Genomic DNA, 27,757 nt, shown 5'->3' on the forward strand with positions numbered 1-27,757 from the left:
TTTATTTACATATTGATTAACGAATTCGTATGTATTCTCACTGAATTCACAAAAAACAACATAACATAAGTATGGAGGCATATTTCTGCCACGAGATAGCTAGGTAGCTATCGCGATACTTCAAAAAACTTTCTTGATAAGGCGAAGTTTTCTGAAAAGAATATCTCAATAGTGGAAGGTTTCCTGGATATATTATTGCGATAATCAACATTATTTTCTCGATACCTTTAATGTAAGTACCCACAACTGCCATTTATTAGCTGGATAAGCTTTCTCGCTACTTTCAGAAATTATCTTGATATTTTAGACTTTTCTGAAAAGTTTATCGCAATAGCCTAAAGTTTCCTGAAAATAAAAACGTATCGAGAAAAAAATGATTTATTGCGATAATGTTTTCAGAAAAATGCACAACTTTACTGGGAAGTTGAAATATTATCGTGATTTTGCGATAAAAAAAATATCAGGAAATAAATAGAAATGTCTTGAAAATATTATTTATTTCTGAAATGTTTTCAGAAAAAGTGCACACATTTCCTGGAAAGTTTGCAAGTTATCGTGATAGCTACCTAGCTATCTCGTGGCAGAAATATGCCATCATACATAAGTGTTACTTATGTGTTCACAATTTAACAGAATTAATTTGCTAAACGTTTACATTTGAAGCTATGGACGTGTCAATATTTGCTTGAGTCTTTTTTCGTTCAAGATATGAATGAATATAGCGTAAAAAGTCATTTGATTTTATGTTCGCAGGCAAGGAGTTTCTTTTAGACCTCAAAGACCGCGGTGCTACAATATTGCTTTCTGATTCCGTAGGCTGATTGCTGTCAGCGTATGACGTCTGTGGTGAGTCGTTAAAACCATTGTTTGATACATGCGAAGAACTTCCAGACTCTATGGCAGGTAGACTGACGACTTGCCCACCGTTCAGGCTATGCATACTGTTTGTAGAGCTTCGGAGTGTTGACCCTAGATTTGCCGAAGATTGCGAAGCATAGAACATAAATAAATCATCTTCATAAGTTCTTTTGTAAATTTCCGGAAGTTCCGTTTGAAGTATGCGCCTGCGCTCTTCTAATCTGTTCCGTTTTTTGACCTCCTGTCGTTTGTCTTCCTTACGTTCTTCACGTATATGATTCCTGACTCCATTTGACAGAAGACTGAAAACAAGAAACATATAAAATTGATAAAAATTAAAAATCTTTTGATTAATATGTTAAAACAGACAAAGAAGCTGTCAAAATAGAGATCATGCATACAGAAATGCATTATGGTTAAAAAAGCACTACTTTCAATAGTGCATAGTTTTATCATTTATTATAGTCTTATCAAGAGGTTAAAAAGTCATGGAACGAAAATAAAGTATTACCTTACGGCCTTTGATCTCACAGTATGACCATCGTGTTAAACCAATATGGCTTAAAGTTGAATTCTACACATTGCCTTATTATAAGATTTATTTGTGCCGAATACAAACTATGTTTAAAAGGAAGAATGTAATAGGGTTATTACAGCCTGGGTTCCAGTCTGTCGATTTTTCATGTGTATTTGTTCTGCAAATTGACATAGTTATAGTTGATACTATCAGAAACTAAACGAACCAGTAACAGCAACTTGCTCATGTATATGAAATAGTGCGTATGTTATGACAAAGCAGAAAATATCAACGCCTGAATCCCAGGCTAGGGTTATTATAACAGAAGCTTGATCTGGGATACTGTTTTTAGCTTGTGTGAATTTTTTTTTCCAGATCAAATCACACGAGGCGCGCAACCGCCGAGTTTAATCCAACCTGGCAAAAATACAGCATCCCGGATCTAGCTACTGTTATAATGATCCTTCTTTATACACCTCCATCTTTTTGTTTGTTGTTTTGTTATCGAACGAAATCTTCAATGTTCATTATTGATTTTAAGTAGTTTTTGTGTCCGCTATTCATAGCACGGGGTCATGTCATGTACATATTAAATGAAAGCAGTTCGGCAACATACAATACAAAAGGTACAATACGGATTTTTTTCTGCTTGCTCGTATTTACTTGTTAAGTACAAGCCGTATTGTTGACAGAATTTAAATGGGTATATAATATATTCAGAGACATGACGCACTGCATGTATGACCTTTTATATGGCCCCGCTCATGAAAGTTGCGATCGCACGTCAGTTCGCGGGCATGATACATAGTTCTCTCCAGAATTTGGTATATATATGTTAGGGGTGGGGACGGTAGGAGAGTGGATTGGAGACCCAACACTTACCCATAACTAATATAGCCTTTCTTGCTTTTATCAAGCCTTGTTGCCACGTTTACAAGATCGCGGTCCGGCAGAGGCACCCCAACTCTCTGTAAATGTTAAAAGGACATGTTCATAAAGAAAACCATATCGGAATAAAAGGTACCTTACAGCATTTGCCAAGATTCATCAGAATATTTCCTCAACAGAAATCTCATTCAGATTATGTTTAATCTCATCTTTCACAAAATAAATGCTAAGGATGATGTTAAAAAAATATTATTGAAACAAGAGGGCCAAGATGGCCCTAGGTCGCTCACCTGAGAAACACACCATAACACACCATAACAGTATTGTAAACATGTTTGACCTAGTGATTTCATGGAAATAAATATTCTGACCAATTATCATTAAAATTGGAGCAAAAATCTTGAGTATAAATAAGTATTTTCTTTGATTCGACCTGTGACCTAATTTTTGACCCCAGAGCACGAGACCCATGTTCGAACTTGACCTAGATTTCATCAAGACTATCATTCTGACAATATTTCATGAAGATCAATTGAAAAATACAGCCTCTATCGCATACACAAGGTTTTTCTTTGATTTGACCTAGTGACCTACTTTTTGACCCAGGATGATCCATTTTCAAACTCGGCCTAGATTTCATTAAGGTTATCATTTTGGACTTAATTTCAGGAAGATCAATTGAAAAATACAGCTTCTATCGCATATACAAGCTTTTCCTTTGATTTGACCTAGTGACCTACTTTTTGACCCCAGAGAACCCATATTCGAACTTGACCTAGATTTCATCAAGGCAATCATTCTGACCAAAATTCATCAAGATTAATTGAATAATACAGCCTCTATCGCATACTTATTTGACCTAGTGACCTAGTTTTTGACCCCAGATGACCCGTTTTCATATTCGGCCTAGATGTCATCAAGGTTATCATTCTGACCAAAATTCATGAAGATTAATGGAAAAATACAGCCTCTATCGCATACACAAGGTTTTTATTTGATTTGACCTAGTGTCCTAGTTTTTGACCCCAGATGACCCATTTTTGAACTTGACCTAGATTTCATCAAGGTAATCATTCTAACTAAAATGCATGAAGATTAATTGAAAAATACAGCCTCTATCGCATACACAAGGTTTTTCTTTGATTTGACCTAGTGACCTAGTTTTTGACCCCAGATAACCCACTTTCAAACATAGACCTAGATTTCATCAAGGTAATCATTCTGACCAATTTTCATGAAGATCAGTTGAAAAATACAGCCTCTATCGCATACACAAGCTAAATGTTGACAGACAGAGGACAGACGACAGACAGACGACAGACGACGGACGCCGAACATTGAGCGATCAGAAAAACTCACCTGAGCATGCTCAGGTGAGCTAATGAAACATCACAATAAGATGAATCTGTTAAATGCACCTTTTATTTAACAAAAACAAGAAACAGATGTAAAGGGAAGCATCTATGGTATGACTTGGAATGTTTTTTTTAAATTGAAATAAAATGTCTTTATCTATGGGCCCTATCAACAAGTTCCGGCGCTCAGGATATTAACAATGTCATAACGAGTTCATTCTACTCCAAAGAGAGCCGCCTGTCTGCAATACAATTCGAAAAATAGAAGAGAAGAGTAAAACTGGACAGTCTAATTATCTTATTTATATAATTTTAGGCTTTCTAAATTAATAGGCATTAATTTTCCCAAGGAAAAACATTTCATTTGAAAGATAACTACACTCCATAAAAATACTTGCCCATTAATTCAATTATTCAACCATTGGACAGAAATGGAATAAAATGTTTATGGACTACATAATTCTATAATTAAAGAGTAACTGGAAACAATTACCTTCAGTCCGCGGATGAATTCTCTCTTTGAAACCTGTCCGTCGTTATCAGAGTCAAACATCCGGAATAAATCGATAATACGGATACCAACTGATGCTAGGTAACGCACAACAAGCGTTATAGGGTCTTCTGGTTTCTCTGAAATACATTGGTAATAACCGATATTTATATTAACCTGCTGAATTTCTAAAATGTACTGGTCCATCATTCAATTTGGGAAGTACCACGTATCATTCAAAGGAGTGTTCACTGAAAATGTACTGACTGAATAGCGAACTGTGCAGACGACCATGATCTTGACCTGCATTGATCGCAAATGCAAACTCACTTGCCGCCAGCAGGCTAAAGGTTAAGATATACTAGTAACCAAATACATTTTGGATTTTTAACCTAATTGGTTGACGCTGGCAAGTAGCTTCCAAATTTGTATCCTATCATATTCCTTGAGTTGCTCCCTTGGCGTATTCAGACACCGGGTAGATATCTTAATGTCGGATTTAGAGGCTGACCTAGCTTCCGTTATTTTAATTGCTATATTGAAAAGATCCCTTAAGTGAGATATGACATAAAACTTCAGACCTTTGTGCGGTCAGAATAACAATACTAAAACTATCTATATGGTAAGCTTTTAACATAAACATATACCTTTCCTTATACCAACAACGTCCCTTGTATCGAGCACTCCCCCGTGTGTGATAGTGAATTGTCGCATCTTCATTATCTCATTTGCTACTGTAAGTACAGCACCATTCACTGGAACGTTCTAGAAAACAAACATCAATATGAGTACAGCATCATTCACTGGAATGTTTTAGAAAACAAACATTAAAATGAGTACAGCTTCATTCACTGGAATGTTCTAGAAAACAGACATCAATATGAATACAGCATCATTCACTGGAATGTTCTAGAAAACAAACTTCAAAATTAGTACAGCACCATTCACTTGAATGTCCTAGAATACAAACATCAACATGAGTACAGGATCATTCTTTGGAATGTTCTAGAAAACAAACATCAAAATGAATACAGCATCATTCATTTAAATGTTCTAGAAAACAAACATCAACATGAGTACAGCATCATTCACTGGAATGTCCTAAAAACAAACACCAACTTGTGTACAGCATCATTCACTTGAATGTTCTAGCAAACAAACATCAATATGAGTACAGTGTCATTCACTAATGTTCTAGAAAACAAACATCAACATGATTACAGCATCATTCACTGGAATGTTCTAGAAAACAAACATCAATATGAGTACAGCATCATTCACTTGAATGTCCTAGAAAACAAACATCAACATGAGTACAGCATCATTCACTGGAATGTTCTAGCAAACAAACATCAATATGAGTACAGTGTCATTCACTAATGTTCTAGAAAACAAACATCAACATGATTACAGCATCATTCACTGGAATGTTCTAGAAAACAAACATCAATATGAGTACAGCATCATTCACTAATGTTCTAGAAAACAAACATCAACATGAGTACAGCATCATTCACTGGAATGTTCTAGAAACCAAACATCAACATGAGTACAGCATTATTCACTTAAATGTTCTAGAAAACAAAATTCAATATGAATACAGCATCATTCACTTGAATGTTCTAGAAAACAAACATCAACTTGAGTACAGCATCATTCACTGGAATGTTCTAGAAGAAAAACATCAATATGAATGTTCTAGGAAACAAACATCAACATTAGGACACCATCATCCACTGGAATGTTCTAGAAAACAAACATCAACATCAGTACAGCATCATTCACTGGAATGTTTTAGAAGAAAAACATCAATATGAATGTTCTAGAAAACAAACATCAAGATGAGTACACCATCATCCACTGGAATGTTCTAGAAAACAAACATCAACATCAGTACAGCATCATTCGGTGGAATGTTCTAGAAAACAAACATCAATATGGTTACGGCATCAACATTTGAATGTTCTAGAAAAAAAACATCAACTTGAGTTCAGCTTCATTCACTTGAATGTTCTAGAAAATAAACATCAATACGAGTACAGCATCATTCACTTGAATGCTCTAGAAAACAAACATCAACTTGAGTACAGCATCATTCAGTTGAATGTTCTAGAAAACAAACATCCATATTCAACTTTACAGTCAGGTCTTTGGGCTAATTATAACGAGATTTTGTTATAGGATTATAACTTGTGAAGCAACCTCCGAATTTAATCAGTAATAGCTTTTGAGAGAGGTGACCTACAGAAAAGTCACGATATCCAAAAAAGTCAAAATAATATTAAAATGGAGTATTAATAAGTTCATGAAGTATTTGTAGCATAAATCAAAATAAAGCTGATTTAGAGGGAATCTGATAATAGTACAGCTAAATCTCTCCGGCTTTTTTTTTTTTTTTTTGAGAGCGTTTCGACATATTTATTAGTTACCATGCAGTGTGCCTTTTTAATAAATACTACACACATCAGTTTTTTTTTAATTTCATTCTTTTACATTTACAGTGACTAACAAATGACAAATGACTTTCTAAACAGATTTGGACGTTTGTCCATTCAAGTCCTCGAGGAAATCTCTATATTACTTCACTCACATCAAGCGCTATATGCATGACTTTGCTCCTTCTATGTGCAGCCGCTTTTAACAGTTCATAACATCCTTCCATGTTAATAGGATTACTTCCAATCTGAAATATGTTTAAGATATAAATTCTTAACTGTTACAGTGATATGTCGTTGAATAAAATTCTGATTTGGAGTTCCGAAACGAAGGAATTAATCCATAAGGGTGCATCCTTGACAGAATTCCACCAAATATTTGCCTGTTTTGGTTGAGTTTTTGCATAAAAACACACAATTTTCAGTCCTCTTTGTTTCATAGGAAAACAAATAGAGTCGAGTTAGAACACACATTATCTTAATCCAATGTTACTGCGTTAAAAGGAATGATTAAGCACTTTTGGCTGACAAGTATCACCACCGTTCAAACGTCGTGTTTTAAACGTACTTACGTCTAAATCATCCACTAATAAATAATAAACTTGCTTTTTAATATCGTAACATGAGGAATTGAAAAAAATAGTGAAAAAGAAATTCATTTGTACTGAATATCATTAATTTGAATATACTAGCAATCACCTTGAGCATCTGGAGTGTTCCATTCTTTCTTAGTCCCTTTGCTACGTATGATACCCCCTCCCAGTTAATTCTATTGTTGCTGACATCAAAAAACTTCAGGCACCTGTTTTCTCGCAAAGTCTCCTCCAGTGCGAGACTTCCTTCAAATCCAAGTCCATTCATACTAAGATCCAAGTTGATTAAAGAACTATTTTTCTGCAAAAGAGTAACATTTAATAAATATTTAAGCGATATGATTATATGTTATTCATTTTGATGAAGAAATTGAACTGCATTGTAGTGTATAACGGGCGACAAGATACTGGTAAGCGGTAAACGGGCGACACGATACTGTGTTAGTGGTGAACGAGCAATTGGATACTGTCAGTGGTAAACAGGCGACACGATACTGTGACAGTAGTTAACGGGCGACGAGAAACTGTGTCATTGGTTAATGGCGACACGATATTTTGTCAGTGGTAAACGGGCGACACGATACCGTGACAGAAGTTAACGGGCGACACGATACTGTGACAGTAGTTAACGGGCGACACGATACTCACTGTATGCTGTCACGTGACATGGCGTACGGCAAGAAAAAGTAAAGATGGAGGATGAGAATGTTGATGAAAGGTAGGCTCCTTATTTGTTCACTGATTTCTCTGTGAATATATCCTTTATGGGAATACTTATTGTCGTATAACACGGCATTGACATTTGTCTCTCATCGGCTGTATACCATAACCTCAGACGACGGCTTTATTTTCTAGACTTTGCCCTTGAATGCAACAAAAACAACGGAAAATAATTTTAAGCGAGGAGAGACTCAGTTTTTAAATTTTTTCATTCCTTCTTTGTGCGATTTGTGTCAGTTTATGAAGTACAGATAAACTTTGTACATAGATAAAATGTGTGTATCAGCCAGTTCCTGAAAACCGCATATTTCTTCAAAAAATACTTGTTTAAAAATTTGCCCAGTATACGTTCAGAAGACCGGCGGTTTGCTGTTGGTGTACGATAAGACGTCGGTCAAAAGGTGTACGGTGAGAAGTTAGAAATTCTAAGATTTTCTTCCGAAAAAGTGTACGGAAAGAAGACAAAATCGTTGCATATTCGACAATTGCCTCAGAACTTAAAATCACTTATCTGGTCTATATTTCGACATTAGTTCTGCCATTTTCACGAAAAGTGATGCCTTGTAAATGTTTTGCTGTTGTCGAACTTGTCTTTCTGCTTTAACACCTTTAAAGATGTGTAGAAAATAAGGACGCTATAACTGAGACACCTGTAATGCAGATATATTATTTATCAAAATATTAGTAGTTTTTTTTTCACAGAGCATAAGCGGTTATATTTGTTCGTCCGTATATCTGGACAATACTTTGAATCAGAAACCCAAACAATCCGATTTATTTGATTAAAGTTTACTGTGTTAAAGAGCTGTGTCGAATTCTGTTAGGATAACACTTACCAACTCTACACATTTCACAGAAAAAAATTGTTCTTTTTACTAAAGACCGCTACAGAATTTGTTTGTTGTTTGTAAAAGTTAATGCCATTTTGATTTATCCTTTGACCCTCTTTAAAAATTGTGAAATTTATAACCGTTTGTTGAAAAACATGGCCACCAGGGGCGGGTCTTTTTTCCCTTATTTGTCTATAAGGACAATTTGAACATAGCTTGGCACAAATTTGCCTCTGGTGAGCCTGTATATGAATTTTGAGATAAATGGCCTTACATGAAAAAAAGAAAAACATGGTTATATGGCATTAGGCTCATTTTCATTATTTATCTGTAAAAATACTTAAAAATCTCCTGAAACTGCATGCAGACCAATGTAAATATACCTTGGCACAAAATATGCCTTGGATGAAATCGTGATCGCTATGTTTTGGTAACGTTTGATATTGTATATTTCCAGAAATACCTACAGATGTTACTACTGTCAGTGTGAAGGGGATGAATGTGACACATTTTGGCACACATTAGACCTTCATCCGGATCAAGTTCTTAAGTTGAGAAAACTCGAATTAAACAGTGTTAGTGGGAAAATGGGGTACAGAACGTTGAACTTTGCTGTAATCCCCGAGATTTTGACAAAAACGAGTAAAATCCTTATACCAGACTTTGGCAACGGTGAGATGACTGTTAAAATTGAAGATGCTACTGAAAACAGTGATTTCGGGCTGGCTAATCTTTCTCTGGATACATCAGCTAATAGTCCATGTTCTAAAGGTAGGAGAACTTCAACACCACATAAATTTGCGGCAGATCCGTTTTCACCGACGCAAATTCTTGAGGATATGGTTATAAATGACAGCGACATTGAAATAGACTACTAATCTGAAATTCAAGAATGTCTGCCTGAAGTGATAAAGGTCCTGTATGAATGTGGACAACTAGAGAACTGGGTAGAATTTCATCACTTGATTAAAAATAAGAAGTTTCCATTAAACAATATCGCTTTCCATCTTTTTATGGACGTGTGTAGGTTCTACAGCTTAAAGTCTGTTTCAGCTATGCGATATAGTCCAGTTGTAAAACGGTTTTGGAGAATAGGTTATTGCCTTTTTCATGGAAAATTTTTGAATTTCATGAGTGGCCCAAAGAATGCTGGAGATACAATTTTGAACACACACGAACCAATGAATCCTGAAAATGCCAGAATTAACTTTGCAGTTCCTTTCCTATCGATTAGAAAAGCAGCTAATAATGAGTGTAAACCCGAAATTTTATCTCCAGCATTCTTTGGGCCTCTCATGAAATTCAAAAATTTTCCATGAAAAAGGCAATAACCTATTCTCCAAAACCGTTTTACAACTGGACTATATCGCATAGCTGAAACAGACTTTAAGCTGTAGAACCTACACACGTCCATAAAAAGATGGAAAGCGATATTGTTTAATGGAAACTTCTTGTTTTTAATCAAGTGATGAAATTCTACCCAGTTCTCTAGTTGTCCACATTCATACAGGACCTTTATCACTTCAGGCAGACATTCTTGAATTTTAGATTAGTAGTCTATTTCAATGTCGCTGTCATTTATAACCATATCCTCAAGAATTTGCGTCGGTGAAAACGGATCTGCCGCAAATTTATGTGGTGTTGAAGTTCTCCTACTCTTAGAACATGGACTATTAGCTGATGTATCCAGAGAAAGATTAGCCAGCCCGAAATCACTGTTTTCAGTAGCATCTTCAATTTTAACAGTCATCTCACCGTTGCCAAAGTCCGGTATAAGGATTTTACTCGTTTTTTTTCAAAATCTCGGGGATTACAGCAAAGTTCAACGTTCTGTACCCCATTTTCCCGCTAACACTGTTTTAATTCGAGTTTTCTCAAATTAAGAACTTGATCCGGATGAAGGTCTAATGTGTGCCAAAATGTGTCACATTCATCCCCTTCATACTGACAGTAGTAACATCTGTAGGTATTTCTGGAAATATACAATATCAAACGTTACCAAAACATAGCGATCACGATTTCATCCAAGGCATATTTTGTGCCAAGGTAATATTACATTGGTCTGCATGCAGTTTCAGGAGATTTTTAAGTATTTTTACAGATAAATAATGAAAATGAGCCTAATGCCATATAACCATGTTTTTCTTTTTTTTCATGTAAGGCCATTTATCTCAAAATTCATATACAGGCTCACCAGAGGCAAATTTGTGCCAAGCTATGTTCAAATTGTCCTTATAGACAAATAAGGGAAAAAAGACCCGCCCCTGGTGGCCATGTTTTTCAACAAACGGTTATAAATTTCACAATTTTTAAAGAGGGTCAAAGGATAAATCAAAATGGCATTAACTTTTACAAACAACAAACAAATTCTGTAGCGGTCTTTAGTAAAAAGAACAATTTTTTTCTGTGAAATGTGTAGAGTTGGTAAGTGTTATCCTAACAGAATTCGACACAGCTCTTTAACACAGTAAACTTAAATCAAATAAATCGGATTGTTTGGGTTTCTGATTTAAAGTATTGTCCAGATATACGGACGAACAAATATAACCGCTTATGCTCTGTGAAAAAAAAACTACTAATATTTTGATAAATAATATATCTGCATTACAGGTGTCTCAGTTATAGCATCCTTATTTTCTACACATCTTTAAAAGTGTTAAAGCAGAAAGACAAGTTCGACAACAGCAAGACATTTACAAGGCATCACTTTTCGTGAAAATGGCAGAACTAATGTCGAAATATAGACCAGATAAGTGATTTTAAGTTCTGAGGCAATTGTCGAATATGCAACGATTTTGTCTTCTTTCCGTACACTTTTTCGGAAGAAAATCTTAGAATTTCTAACTTCTCACCGTACACCTTTTGACCGACGTCTTATCGTACACCAACAGCAAACCGCCGGTCTTCTGAACGTATACTGGGCAAATTTTTAAACGAGTATTTTTTGAAGAAATATGCGGTTTTCAGGGAACTGGCTGATACACACATTTTATCTATGTACAAAGTTTATCTGTACTTCATAAACTGACACAAATCGCACAAAGAAGGAATGAAAAAATTGAAAAACTGAGTCTCTCCTCGCTTAAAATTGTTTTCCGTTGTTTTTGTTGCATTCAAGGGCAAAGTCTAGAAAATAAAGCCGTCGTCTGAGGTTATGGTATACAGCCGATGAGAGACAAATGTCAATGCCGTGTTATACGACAATAAGTATTCCCATAAAGGATATATTCACAGAGAAATCAGTGAACAAATAAGGAGCCTACCTTTCATCAACATCCTCATCCTCCATCTTTACTTTTTCTTGCCGTACGCCATGTCACGTGACAGCATACAGTGTATTTCTTTGGTCCTCATTGCTTCTGAGGGATCTATTTTTCAGATTTTGTTAGGGCCTAATATATTATGTTGTTATTAAGTGATTAAGTATATATCAATATCTATTTCAAGAAAAACAAAACAAAATAAAAACAAAAAAAAAAACATTAGATAATTTTAGGATTTTATTTAAGAAATAATAAGTTCTCAAACGTGGTTTATCGTAGAATAACCCGAGTTTTGAGTTTTTATGCGTAAGAATATATCACGAAGGCCGTAGGCCTGAGTGATATATTGTTTCTCATCTATATTAAGAACGAAACCCTCGGATTATTCTACGATAAATCACACTTGGGAACTTATTATTTCGATTCTAACACGACATACTAGTATCAAAAATGTTAGAAAAAAGTGGTAACTACTTTTTACGACCGCACTACGCACCTGGATCCGATGACGTCATTGCACGCGAGTGGTATATTGCAGAATAACCCGAGATGGATTTTGCTCTACATGTACATGTACATAGGTTATTCGCTGGTCGTGTTAGAATTAATGATAACATCCTTACATCATTTAAAGATGTTTCAGCAAATAACCTTTTTATTTACACTACAGTATGTTCTTTGATTTTAATGCCGACCGTAACTTTGTAAATTATTGTCCGGGCTGTAATTCTGTCATCCATGAAGGAATTTTGAAATAGTTTGGCATAAATATATTAACCTTAATCACTGTATGCTGTCACGTGACATGGCGTACGGCAAGAAAAAGTAAAGATGGAGGATGAAGATGTTGATGAAAGGTAGGCTCCTTATTTGTTCACTGATTTCTCTGTGAATATATCCTTTATGGGAATACTTATTGTCGTATAACACGGCATTGACATTTGTCTCTCATCGGCTGTATACCATAACCTCAGACGACGGCTTTATTTTCTAGACTTTGCCCTTGAATGCAACAAAAACAACGGAAAATAATTTTAAGCGAGGAGAGACTCAGTTTTTAAATTTTTTCATTCCTTCTTTGTGCGATTTGTGTCAGTTTATGAAGTACAGATAAACTTTGTACATAGATAAAATGTGCGTATCAGCCAGTTCCCTGAAAACCGCATATTTCTTCAAAAAATACTCGTTAAAAAATTTGCCCAGTATACGTTCAGAAGACCGGCGGTTTGCTGTTGGTGTACGATAAGACGTCGGTCAAAAAGTGTACGGTTAGAAATTCTAAGATTTTCTTCCGAAAAAGTGTACGGAAAGAAGACAAAATCGTTGCATATTCGACAATTGCCTCAGAACTTAAAATCACTTATCTGGTCTATATTTCGACATTAGTTCTGCCATTTTCACGAAAAGTGATGCCTTGTAAATGTCTTGCTGTTGTCGAACTTGTCTTTCTGCTTTAACACTTTTAAAGATGTGTAGAAAATAAGGATGCTATAACTGAGACACCTGTAATGCAGATATATTATTTATCAAAATATTAGTAGTTTTTTTTTCACAGAGCATAAGCGGTTATATTTGTTCGTCCGTATATCTGGACAATACTTTGAATCAGAAACCCAAACAATCCGATTTATTTGATTTAAGTTTACTGTGTTAAAGAGCTGTGTCGAATTCTGTTAGGATAACACTTACCAACTCTACACATTTCACAGAAAAAAATTGTTCTTTTTACTAAAGACCGCTACAGAATTTGTTTGTTGTTTGTAAAAGTTAATGCCATTTTGATTTATCCTTTGACCCTCTTTAAAAATTGTGAAATTTATAACCGTTTGTTGAAAAACATGGCCACCAGGGGCGGGTCTTTTTTCCCTCATTTGTCTATAAGGACAATTTGAACATAGCTTGGCACAAATTTGCCTCTGGTGAGCCTGTATATGAATTTTGAGATAAATGGCCTTACATGAAAAAAAGAAAAACATGGTTATATGGCATTAGGCTCATTTTCATTATTTATCTGTAAAAATACTTAAAAATCTCCTGAAACTGCATGCAGACCAATGTAAATATACCTTGGCACAAAATATGCCTTGGATGAAATCGTGATCGCTATGTTTTGGTAACGTTTGATATTGTATATTTCCAGAAATACCTACAGATGTTACTACTGTCAGTATGAAGGGGATGAATGTGACACATTTTGGCACACATTAGACCTTCATCCGGATCAAGTTCTAAGTTGAGAAAACTCGAATTAAACAGTGTTAGTGGGAAAATGGGGTACAGAACGTTGAACTTTGCTGTAATCCCCGAGATTTTGACAAAAACGAGTAAAATCCTTATACCGGACTTTGGCAACGGTGAGATGACTGTTAAAATTGAAGATGCTACTGAAAACAGTGATTTCGGGCTGGCTAATCTTTCTCTGGATACATCAGCTAATAGTCCATGTTCTAAGAGTAGGAGAACTTCAACACCACATAAATTTGCGGCAGATCCGTTTTCACCGACGCAAATTCTTGAGGATATGGTTATAAATGACAGCGACATTGAAATAGACTACTAATCTGAAATTCAAGAATGTTTGCCTGAAGTGATAAAGGTCCTGTATGAATGTGGACAACTAGAGAACTGGGTAGAATTTCATCACTTGATTAAAAACAAGAAGTTTCCATTAAACAATATCGCTTTCCATCTTTTTATGGACGTGTGTAGGTTCTACAGCTTAAAGTCTGTTTCAGCTATGCGATATAGTCCAGTTGTAAAACGGTTTTGGAGAATAGGTTATTGCCTTTTTCATGGAAAATTTTTGAATTTCATGAGAGGCCCAAAGAATGCTGGAGATAAAATTCCGGGTTTACACTCATTATTAGCTGCTTTTCTAATCGATAGGAAAGGAACTGCAAAGTTAATTCTGGCATTTTCAGGATTCATTGGTTCGTGTGTGTTCAAAATTGTATCTCCAGCATTCTTTGGGCCACTCATGAAATTCAAAAATTTTCCATGAAAAAGGCAATAACCTATTCTCCAAAACCGTTTTACAACTGGACTATATCGCATAGCTGAAACAGACTTTAAGCTGTAGAACCTACACACGTCCATAAAAAGATGGAAAGCGATATTGTTTAATGGAAACTTCTTATTTTTAATCAAGTGATGAAATTCTACCCAGTTCTCTAGTTGTCCACATTCATACAGGACCTTTATCACTTCAGGCAGACATTCTTGAATTTCAGATTCGTAGTCTATTTCAATGTCTCTGTCATTTATAACCATATCCTCAAGAATTTGCGTCGGTGAAAACGGATCTGCCGCAAATTTATGTGGTGTTGAAGTTCTCCTACTCTTAGAACATGGACTATTAGCTGATGTATCCAGAGAAAGATTAGCCAGCCCGAAAGCACTGTTTTCAGTAGCATCTTCAATTTTAACAGTCATCTCACCGTTGCCAAAGTCCGGTATAAGGATTTTACTCGTTTTTGTCAAAATCTCGGGGATTACAGCAAAGTTCAACGTTCTGTACCCCATTTTCCCACTAACACTGTTTAATTCGAGTTTTCTCAACTTAAGAACTTGATCCGGATGAAGGTCTAATGTGTGCCAAAATGTGTCACATTCATCCCCTTCACACTGACAGTAGTAACATCTGTAGGTATTTCTGGAAATATACAATATCAAACGTTACCAAAACATAGCGATCACGATTTCATCCAAGGCATATTTTGTGCCAAGGTATATTTACATTGGTCTGCATGCAGTTTCAGGAGATTTTTAAGTATTTTTACAGATAAATAATGAAAATGAGCCTAATGCCATATAACCATGTTTTTCTTTTTTTCATGTAAGGCCATTTATCTCAAAATTCATATACAGGCTCACCAGAGGCAAATTTGTGCCAAGCTATGTTCAAATTGTCCTTATAGACAAATGAGGGAAAAAAGACCCGCACCTGGTGGCCATGTTTTTCAACAAACGGTTATAAATTTCACAATTTTTAAAGAGGGTCAAAGGATAAATCAAAATGGCATTAACTTTTACAAACAACAAACAAATTCTGTAGCGGTCTTTAGTAAAAAGAACAATTTTTTTCTGTGAAATGTGTAGAGTTGGTAAGTGTTATCCTAACAGAATTCGACACAGCTCTTTAACACAGTAAACTTAAATCAAATAAATCGGATTGTTTGGGTTTCTGATTCAAAGTATTGTCCAGATATACGGACGAACAAATATAACCGCTTATGCTCTGTGAAAAAAAAACTACTAATATTTTGATAAATAATATATCTGCATTACAGGTGTCTCAGTTATAGCATCCTTATTTTCTACACATCTTTAAAGGTGTTAAAGCAGAAAGACAAGTTCGACAACAGCAAAACATTTACAAGGCATCACTTTCCGTGAAAATGGCAGAACTAATGTCGAAATATAGACCAGATAAGTGATTTTAAGTTCTGAGGCAATTGTCGAATATGCAACGATTTTGTCTTCTTTCCGTACACTTTTTCGGAAGAAAATCTTAGAATTTCTAACTTCTCACCGTACACTTTTTGACCGACGTCTTATCGTACACCAACAGCAAACCGCCGGTCTTCTGAACGTATACTGGGCAAATTTTTAAACAAGTATTTTTTGAAGAAATATGCGGTTTTCAGGGAACTGGCTGATACACACATTTTATCTATGTACAAAGTTTATCTGTACTTCATAAACTGACACAAATCGCACAAAGAAGGAATGAAAAAATTTAAAAACTGAGTCTCTCCTCGCTTAAAATTATTTTCCGTTGTTTTTGTTGCATTCAAGGGCAAAGTCTAGAAAATAAAGCCGTCGTCTGAGGTTATGGTATACAGCCGATGAGAGACAAATGTCAATGCCGTGTTATACGACAATAAGTATTCCCATAAAGGATATATTCACAGAGAAATCAGTGAACAAATAAGGAGCCTACCTTTCATCAACATTCTCATCCTCCATCTTTACTTTTTCTTGCCGTACGCCATGTCACGTGACAGCATACAGTGATACTGTGTCAGCGGTAAACGGACGGCACGATACTGTGTCAATGGTAAACGGACGGCACGAAACTATGAAGTAGATAACGGGCGACACGATACTGTGTCAGTGATAAACAGGCGACACGATACTGTGTCAGTGGTAAACGGGCGGCACGATAATGTGTCAGTGGTAATCGGGCGACACGACCGTGTGATACAATACTGTGTCACTGGTAAACAGGCGTCACAGTAAAGTGTATTTACAAAGAAGATGGGATCACCGAATTCTCATCTAAGGTATATTCAAGGAAAGTCTTATTTTAGTTTCATAAACATCTCAAGATATTCTTTCGAGCCAGTACCCTCCGTCTAAAGTCCTGTGCGCTAACAGAGAGGGGTCCGTTTTCTCATTTTCCACAGATAGGGATCCGATATGCATATTCACCGACATTCAACTGATGGCATGATACCATATTAGAGATTAAAAGGTGACATACTATCGTGTTATTAATAATGAGACAGGATAGCATGCCAGTGACTTACATGTAACTATACACCTGTATGGTGGTAAATGGACTGCATGATTCTAAGTTGTACTGTCTGTTAGCAGAAACATATAGTAGTTTAGAAAACGACGCGCATCAACAAGCATGTTACTTTTAACTTATATGGACTAACCTACACATTTAAGGTGAAAATAATTTCTCTCGAAAATATATTAAAAGTTAGTAGCTTAAGTGACTAGTGGTACAAACTTATAGACATAAGATTTTTGCAAGATATTCTTATAAACAACCAAAAACATTGTACAGAAAGTCGTAAAGTATTGCAACGCTTTTGAATAAGTTACATTCTCCTTGCATTTTTACTAATATCTAACTTTTATTTTCTCCCACTTTATCATTTTTCAGTGTCATAGATGCGTTTCATGCAAAACAAGGTGAAAATGAACATGCTTCAAACTATTTCACCCAAATTCCGAGAGAGTATGTACCTGCAGTCCCTTTAATATACCAACGGCACCTTCCATTCTTATATGGTTCCAGCTAAGATTCAAAGACTGTAAGGATTCTGTGTCACCTATATGCACCGGAATGAAAATATACATAATATAATATCATACAGAAAATGTTTCACTCTTTTGTCAATTATCATGTCAAATAAAGATGTAATACTAAATATAATAAATGTTAACAATGTTGAAAACTGAAAACAAAGTACCGTATGTTAGTAATTCATCGAAATATCTAATTAATCCAATGACTTTGTAGAAATTCAAGAAGAACCTGTACCACCCCGATAGTCATCATATCAATAATCAATTATATAAAAAGATCAAGAGTAGAGAACGCATCCAACCAGAATATAAGCAGTCTCAATTTCACTGATTCTGTTAATGAAATGTAAATCGTTCCTCAGTTCATTCACTTCGGTAAGCCTGCACCGGCTGAAGCAGAAATCTGTTCATATTGAAAGATTTCTATGCGCCCCATGCCCTCACTCCCCCACCCCGCCGCTTAAAGAAGAAAGAAAGAAAAAAATAATTGGCAGAGATAACACACTTCTAGAGCTACTCTGAAGATAATTCGTATGAAATCACGTCGACATCAAAAGAACCGCAAAAAAATGTACATACCGATTGCTCTTCCTAATTTCTTACTACCGTTTGTACCTATGTTGTTATGACTAAGATCTAACCATCTAATGCTGTTGTTATTCTGTAACCCGGCTGCTATGAATTCTGTCTCCTTATTCCCTAACTTTGTACCTATGATTTACAAGTATAAAGCAACAGTTGCAGGATAACATTGCTTTTAGTACAATACTTCCAGTGATTGTAAATGTTCCATAAAATTATGACATAAAATATGAACGAACTAAGAATAAACTTTTCTATGAATAGTTGCCATGTAAATGGTGTCTTTTGAATTATGTGGGGGAAAAATGTAAGTTACGTAATGCTAGAAAACCAAACAAAAACAACAGTAGAGGGAGACAATACTTGATATTTCGCTTCGAAAATTAAAGTTCAACATCGAGATCTTGCTGGCGGAAACGCGGCTGGCGCTTCAAATGATGTACCTTTAATACAAAATTGTGTACAGCTGACTAGGTCTGTGTTAGAGATGTGAGGCCTTTTTGCAGTTTGATAAGTCACGATTTACGATTTCATTGGTTTTATATCACTCTTTATATAAAACATATTGCAAAATATAAACTGTGTTGGCCAATATAAAGTCAGTGTCTAATTAATGTACAAACACTGTACATGCAATGTAGATGTATATTTTGCAGTCATTGTTCAAGATTTGTATATAAAATAAATTTAAGTTTACCAGAGAGATTAAGATGCGTAAGCCACGTGGTTTCTCGTAGAACCTCGTCAAGAGCCATTGCACCGACCACTTGTACTTCATTTTCTGATAAACTCTGAAAAGGCAATGCTTATATTTGTTTCAGAATGTCAGCAAATTTCTAGCAATCTACACTGATGATAGTATATGGAATTCTAGTGACAGAGGAAACTCCATGTTAGAGTCAATAATGCCTCATAACGGTGAGTTTGAGCCCCGACTGAGATCAAATTATTTTGTATAGGAGCCATGCGGCCGCTTGTGAAAGGTTGACACTTTCATCGGGACGCTTACTTGACAAAACATCTGGATGCAGATCTTGGGTGTTTAAGTTATGCTTTGAATTCTGTGGACAAAATGACTTAAAACCCAACTGACTGACAGATCCATTGATAAAACATTTTGCCTTTGAAAGGTTCTGAATCATCCCACAGACTTACTTCGAGAGAAATGTATATGCACAGCTCGAAGCAGAGAAACATATGTCGCTCCATTAAACATTTAATAATACTGGCAAAGAAAATTCCAGATATACCAACCAGACTGGAGATATGTATGTTGCTCCTTAACCCGTTTATGATTGGTACCAAGTCTTCGCCAGTCAGACCATTGTCCTCTAAATCTAAACTCTCCAAACATGTATTGTGCTGTAAATGACAAAGTAATTATCAAGTACATAGCTGTGCCTTTCATATATGAAATGAAGGGCAATCAAAACATCTTGACATATGCGTAAGCGTCGGGATACGGTATGTAAGCACATTCTTGCTTGACGTAAAAAAGCAGTTTGTTTCTTACCAACCGAGTAAGTGTATATAGGTAGAAAATTGTTAACTGGCATTTTTTGTTTGTTTTGGTCGTAATAAATGGGAAGATTATTTTAAAAAATGTATAGATTTCTAATAAAAATCAAAGGAAAATTTTACATTTTCATATTAAGAAACAAGCGCTACCTATATTACGCGACGCTAAAAGAAAAATTATTCTACCGAAAATTAATAAGTTGCGTCATGAAATGGGTGTCTGGGTCCCTGTTGCAAAAAAAAAAAAAAAAAAAGAACTACATAAATACCAAAATGGTGTCTGTGCCGCTTAAATTTGTATTTTCACCATCGAACCGGAAGTGACTTACTGCGTTAGAATTTGTGGAATATCTTAACAAACCGTGATTGGTAGCAGGAAACCGAAATTTCTGTTTATGACTTCAGAACGACATAAAACTGGTATTTGACATATATACATCTAACTGTTATCCCGGGCAAATATTACACTACATTCGCAAACTGACATCAGACCGACCAAGAAAACTTTTTTGGTCCGATATTGGCCTGATATACCGTGCTTGTTGGGATCAGTGCTCAAGATCGTACAATGTCTTTGATTAACACATAACACATTACCAGTAGGCGAAGTAAATCGTTCCGACACGGCCATGGCGAAAAGTTATGTTTCTTTTTTTTTCTTTTCTTTTTCTTTTTTTTTAATGCATAGCCAGGCAACTAATTTCTAAGAACTTCATAATTGTACGATTCAAGCATTTCCATGTACACAAAATTACTAACCCAAAATGCACAGGCCAGAGCTTTGCATTGTCCACTATTCATCCCAACGTGCTGCAGACGCATACCGTTAAGCGGAAGTTGTTCCGAGATCCTTCGAATTGGAACTATATTTAGACTCTTGCATGCTTCCTCATATGACACGTGACCAATCCCAAAATTTTCTTCATATTGGTTTTTCTGTTTCTGTACATCTCTTTGTGAAAGAATTTCCTCTGTAAGCAAAGTAAAAATGTTCGAAACCATTCATTCGATTATTCTAGTATGACGAATAATTACAGCACTGGTCTGGAAGTCTCTTCGCTATCTTGAAGACTTTAATCGATCGGCTAATCTCATATATTCATACAATATGCAGACTGTATTCAGCTCTTTCTGTAAACTGATATATGTTGGTATTTGAACATGTTTTTATTACAATGTAACTTCCGATAATCGCACACCCTCGGAACCAGAAATACGGTTTTAGGAAGTTTCCGGGGAGTACAAAGTGTTTTGGACATACACAACTGCATACTATAAGTCGTTCTCTGTTATTTAGAGCAAGTTTATAGATTCTCAGGTAATTTTAATTTTGTCTTATAGGGAGATTTCAATTTTACGATGTTTCTATGTTGTCTTAGTCATTTTATTTTTAGAAATGATGAAGATCTCGTAAATGCCTTGATTTCAAAAATGTTTATATGTATTCGTTTCTTTACATACCCACCAACACTCGCTGGACATTTTGAGAAACCGTGAAACGAAACCATTGCCGAAGTTAAATATTCACGCTGGCTGATTAATGTGTTAAATAAAGGCTCGCTTTTAGTAAACCCGATGTTTCATATAAACATCGAATTTTAAACCGCTTATCATTTTTTCAATGAAAGATCAATATCAAGACCTTTGGCGGTGTTTGATCCTTTATTTGATTCAGATTGTGTTTCTAATGCGTGTCAATTTGTGAACAATGGAACCACAGGAGGCACGGATTTGAAATCGAACAAATATGTACTTGTTTGTGTCGTGCGGTTTTCTGAAGTAAAAATTGTATTATTGAAATAAGTCAACTGTTTTCGAAAGTATCGTCCAGTGTTCAGAATTTCGATATTTAGAAGTACTGTCTTTACAGAAAAAAAGAAGGGAAAAATTAAGAACCGAGAAAGTCGTCCTGGTCTGATTTTCAGAAATTTCCGGGTTTTTAGAAGGTCCGGTATTTAGAAGTTCAACTGTATATTTATTAAACTTGCTAATCTTTTCTTTATCAATATTCTTGCTAAATATACTGAGCGAAACGTAGCTTTAACACTGTAAACATCGTCATTAAGGATTAACGCTTTGTTTAGCATTTCACTTAGCAGTGTGGGAAAAAAATATGCACCCACTTCCAACCAGGCAGAGTGCTGCACAAATCTTTCATTTTGATAAATTATTTTTAATGCGTTATCAAGTAGTCTGATTTGTGGCATGGGCTGGTCCAGGTCACGAACTCGTTCTTGGTACGGCACTCGCCGAAAAAAGGAAGAAAAATATCTTACGACTACTTATTCACTATGACATTTCATGACATGCCGGAAACGCAAGAGCTGTTAATGTAAAGTTGGCTTTAAGATTCTTTTACTGGCTGTAGGTGCAGATGGGAATTTCCGGCCTCTAGGGTAAATGTTTAGGCGGTAACGAGGCTCGCCGAGTTAACGCGTTAACAGTTACCCGAGAGCCGGATATTCCCATCTGCACCTAATACCAGTGAGAGAATCTTTTCTTGAATAACACATTCAAAAAAAAAAAAAAAGATATATGCGATTGAGCTCCGGTTTTACTTTGTCGCCATATTATTAGTGCTTTTGACTATTATGTCCGAAACATGGCCCCTGACGTCACTTTTTGTGCAACGCCCAGTTCAGGGTGTTTTCGGCATTTTTCCTCTCCTGCGCTCTGAATGTCATATGAATGAAAAATACAAAATGATTATCACTTTGCATTCAGATTCAGAAAATGCTACTCAATGGTACAAAATTCAGCGAAATAAGATTAAAGCTTAGGACGTCAGAGACGATATTGTGACGTCAGAACGGAAAAACTCACATCAAATTTTACTATAAATTTTGCTTTAAAATCCAGTTTATAAAAATCTGCTTGATAAAAAACGTACAATTTTGGTATGTCTTTTCGCACTGTGTGTACGTCTAGTAGACACATAAATACTTAGGGGTTACCGACTTATTCTTATTCCTACAGCTAGACGAAAGATTCAAAACATGTAACCTGACTTTTATTGACACTTTTTTACAATCTTTTAAGTAAATATAAATATTTCATGGAACTTATCTGACTGAAATATTAGAGTATCATTGTATAGACTTAATCAATTTTTCCAGATAATTAAAAGTAACAGAAAATTTATTTTGAATCAATCAGAAAGCTTGTAAAAGCTTTGATACGATTTAGGTGTAATAGATACATTATGGTAAAAGTTTAGGCAGAGCAGAAAGTAAAAAAAACTATTTTATCATAATACCAGTTCACTTCTGATAAACTTTTATGGATTAATAGGAAGCATAACTTCAAGATACAGTCAAACCTGTCTATAAAGACCACTCTCGGAAGAGCCAAAATGTGGTATTTATTGGGAGGTGGTCATTATTCACAGGTTAAAATACACTGTAAATGTTAAAATGGGAAACAAATCATGCGGTCTTTAGAGCCAGACGGTCTTCGTTCAGAGGTGGTCTTTAACACAGGTTTGATTGTAATACACTTATGATACAAAATCTTTCCAGTTTTTTTCCACATTTTCAAGCAAACATTTACATTGTAATAAGACTTTGGTATAATTTTGTCGACTTCGTATCTTTTACCAGACTATGAACTGACAGGAAAATATTAATATTAGAACTACAGTACATTAAGATGGACAGTACCATGTTTTTACTTTCAAGAGAGAAACAGATTTTTCTTTTCAAATTAAGGAAATATCTTACTTCTAACAAACGCTTACTAAAGAAAAAAAACCTAGATTATTTTAGACGAAGATCCTACTCGGGTGTGCCAATAGGTACCTTCACTGTCTCTGTGCGTGTAACAAAAAGCAAATTATGTTTGGAGCTTTTACTTACCATTTTCTTCAAGCTCTGTATCATACTCCAAACTGCTGTCACTGTCAACGTTAATTTGTTCAACTTTGTCCTCAGTTGAACTTTTATCAACTGTCCCTGCCTCCGTTTTCTTCAGTCTTTTCACTTTTTTCATGTTACCGTAAATTGTCTTTGTTCAAATTATTTAAGATACATCTACTGTAAGCACTTTTTTCTGTTGTTTAGATAATTTTCACATATTTCTTTTTTTTTTTTTTCAGTTGTAAGAAATCCTAATTTCGTCGTCAAGATGGTAAAACTATTCCTTTTCTTTTATTTTGGACTTATGTACATGACTTGCCTGCAGGCATGTTACATAAATCGTGTTTTATTTTTCTTACATTATATTCCCTTGTTATTGCTTTAGTTACTTATCGCCTTTTTGAAACAGGTGCGTACCCGCTCGTAATATAAAATACATTTGCGACAATAAAATCTGATTCGCGTATTATTTAAATGTTAAACAGTTTAGTAAGGTGACCATATGTTTATCTACAGATATACAATTCATGTGGACATTATAGTCTCTCAAATTATTTGTCATTTTTTATTATCAATGCCGGTAGATGTAATTTTGTCTGGTGTTTTGTTTTCTACACGCCAGCACTGCTATTGGAAACGTCCTTTGGGAATTTTCGTGCTTCATGAATGTTTCATAATTATCGGGATAGATGAATTACCTGGCAAAGATTTACGCCGTTTCTTTATTAATTATTTACGAAGGTACTGACTTACATATTAATTAAGGAATGCCATGCGGAAATCCCATTGTCCAATAGCATGTCAAACTGTAGGATGAAATCATTAATCAAGCAATATGTGTACATGCAAAAGATTGTAAAGAAAGTCAACAAAGCCCACACATATCGATAAAATGTTGGCCCGGTCAATTTTCCAAATATATTAATTGGGATATTATTAGTCTGGCTACCTAGATAATATTTTTTTTTTTTAAATAATTCTGTTATATATTCTGACTTCTTTCATCAGTCTTGGCTCTGATTACCCGGTGTTTTGAGAAGAAAAGGGACATAATTATACAAAATTTGAATAGTCTCAGGAGTTATCTCCTGTGACCAAAACACAGGTAGGATATTATGTACTGGTGAAAACGGGACGGCCACTCATCAACTTAATTTTGTCATGAGAAATTTCTCTCACTACCATTGTTTTTGTCTAGCCTCGTGCTATTGAAATGTACCTTGTTTCAAAGTCAATCATTTGCAATTAATTCGGAGCACATTTCAGTGCAAAGGCATCTTTATCCGCTAAAAATAATTTTACTCCAATTAACAGACAGGAAATAAAATGCGACGAATTTCACTATAAATACATAAGAAAATCGTTATACTCTTTCATAAATATTTATGACTTTCTTGTCATGTTTTGCGATATTTTCAGTTTTGGATTTCCTATCTCAATAAAAATGTTCCAGGATTATACATGTGGAAATTTCTCATGCTTTACATATATCAACCAATTGAAAGCTTTTCTTTCAGTCACGTGACAATAAATAGATGCCAATATATAGTGTACTTTTGAAGTAAATAAAACAATGTCCGATATCAATTTTCAAATTGGAATAGAGTCCAAAATTATAGCAATATTTTTTTTCGTATTGGACGGGATAACTTTTCCGATTCTTGTTCGCAATTACTTCCCTTGTATAATGTATTCCGTCTGTAAACAACAGCGGGTACAATTCAAATAAAACTGCGCTTGGAGTAAAAGCTTGAAAACGCATACATCTCAAGACATTAATAGAAGACTATCATTTTCTAATTTTTGCTGTAAAGTATTTGGAAATTTTGTCAATCGTCATTAAAAAAATGTGTGAATATTTGTTTCTCGGTCTTATTTTTAGCTCACCTGTCAAGGTGAGCTTTCGTGATCGCCCTTCCGAACGGTCCGTCCATAATTTCTTGTGAACAGGACAGAGACCACAAGTTCAAATCAAAGGAAAAACTTGTTTATATCATATAGGCCACGCTTATGACCCTATCTTCATGACATGAAACTTGGTCAGAATGTTTGTCTAACAGGTGAGCGATACAGGGTCACCGTGACCCTCTTGTTTAATGATGGTATGAACTGAATTCATTTAGACTCGTACACAGCAGTGTACATATCGGATTATCTGTACTAAACGCGACTGCTGATAAGCCTTATTTGAAAATTCCGTTCAGTAATAACAAAGGTAAAGTGAAAATTAATCAAACTTTTAAGCTGAAATTTACTCAAAAAGGTGTATAACTCATACAGCATTTCTGCCGGAGTAACATACCTTGAGTCACTTGATGTTGGTAAAAAATTCTGATGAACCTTTTTAAGTTGGTATCAATTTCATTTAGTTATAACAGCGTTGGAGAGAAAGTGCATCAAAACTTTAACCTTTAATTGAAGCAAAAGGGGACATAATTCATGAAATATTATGTTAGAGTTATGGACCACGCGTTATATAATGTGGCTGAAAATGATGGAGACCGTTGAATCAAATTAAATAACAATAGAGATTGAAACTGCATTAAATTTTAACCTGAAATTCTTAGTAAAAGGGAGGAATAATTCTTGAAATATTGGTGCTAGAGTCGCGCTTCTTGTGTCATATGATGTGGGTAATGACGATGAACAACCAGTTTAAGGTTGAAGTAAATCTATCAAGTAATAACAGAGATGAAATGTAAATACATCGCCATGGACTCAAACGCCGACGCAAAAGCCGTGTTGAGTAGGGATATTCTCCACATACTTTGTATAAACGATTTAAAACGAGTATTCGATGTATGTCAAACAATCAGCTAGCTTGATAAAATGAGCCGCGCCATGAGAAAACCAACATAATGCGTTTGCGACCAGCATGGATCAAGACCAGCCTGCGCATCCGCGCAGTCTGGTCAGGATCCATGCTGTTCGCTTTCAAAGCCTATATCATGTATATCGCAATTAGAGAAACCGTTAGCGAAAAGCATGGATCCTGACCAGACTGCGCGGATGCGCAGGCTGGTCTGGATCCATGCTGGTCGCAAAGCCAACGTGTTGGTTTCTCATGGCGCGGCTCATATATCTGCTTGTTAAGGTATTACTTAATAAAATAAAGTTTTAGATTCTATCATTAAATGTGTTTACATTGATCTGGTTATACAGCTGGCAGGTTATCCTGCATGATTTGTGTGCTATTCATAACAAGGGAAAGACAAACAATTTGCATCATTTTATTTTTGATGTATATAAACGTATAATAAAATGGAATGAAATACATTTAAATACTAAATATCTTAAGTAACAAATAGTTCTATACTGTCAGTCAATTTCAGATTAATAATATACAGGCAGGCAGATGATATACAAAGTCATATAATAAATTGATTATTACTCTCTGCACAATGTATGATAATAGATCGGTCATATTTTCTTAGCGAATAAATTATTAGTGTTCAACCACTATCTCACTATACTCGAGTAAAACACTTTGACAACGTCTAGCAGCCATTTTGCTCAACAATGAAAAGCAGTTTGTGCAAATAAAGTGTATATATCAACACTATTTAATCAAATAGGGTATATTTTAATATCTAGCAGTCCTGTTACTGTAGAAATCTTGTTCCGCCTCTCTCTTGTCTGATCTAGGATTGCCTGCCTCCAAGCACCTGTTCACATGAAAGAAGAAAAATTAATTTAAATAAAAATATACATTATAGTTCAATGTATATGCGTCACACAATTTTCACTTCAATACTGCCAGCACACAAGTTATTGAAATTCAAATATAATCTCTAAGGAGATTGTAAATT

General features: G+C 35.2%; 2 protein-coding genes across 2 annotated transcripts in view; both read right to left on the reverse strand.

Moving 5' to 3' along the window:
• Positions 1–478: 478 nt before the first annotated feature.
• LOC123523825 (leucine-rich repeat-containing protein 74A-like) lies at positions 479–24,299 on the reverse strand. The gene is made up of 12 exons (XM_053543194.1): positions 23,949–24,299; positions 20,854–21,065; positions 19,831–19,938; positions 19,274–19,367; positions 18,574–18,705; positions 17,932–18,017; positions 7,243–7,437; positions 6,699–6,791; positions 4,756–4,873; positions 4,112–4,248; positions 2,258–2,343; positions 479–1,160 (listed from the first exon to the last, which is right to left on the reverse strand). Exons 1-12 carry the CDS (start codon positions 24,079–24,081, stop codon positions 644–646), a joined length of 1,911 nt encoding a protein of 636 aa, XP_053399169.1. The 5' UTR covers positions 24,082–24,299; the 3' UTR covers positions 479–643.
• Positions 24,300–27,162: 2,863 nt separating this feature from the next.
• LOC123542549 (probable ribonuclease ZC3H12C) overlaps positions 27,163–27,757 on the reverse strand; it is a 38,248-nt gene continuing 37,653 nt past the window's right edge. The window contains exon 8 of the mRNA XM_045328454.2: positions 27,163–27,613. Within this exon, the coding sequence (XP_045184389.2) occupies positions 27,532–27,613 (82 nt within the window). The 3' untranslated portion in view covers positions 27,163–27,531. The remainder of the gene's footprint in view (positions 27,614–27,757) is intronic.

The sequence above is a fragment of the Mercenaria mercenaria genome, chromosome 1, assembly GCF_021730395.1.
Source record: "Mercenaria mercenaria strain notata chromosome 1, MADL_Memer_1, whole genome shotgun sequence".
Lineage (NCBI taxonomy): Eukaryota > Metazoa > Mollusca > Bivalvia > Venerida > Veneridae > Mercenaria > Mercenaria mercenaria.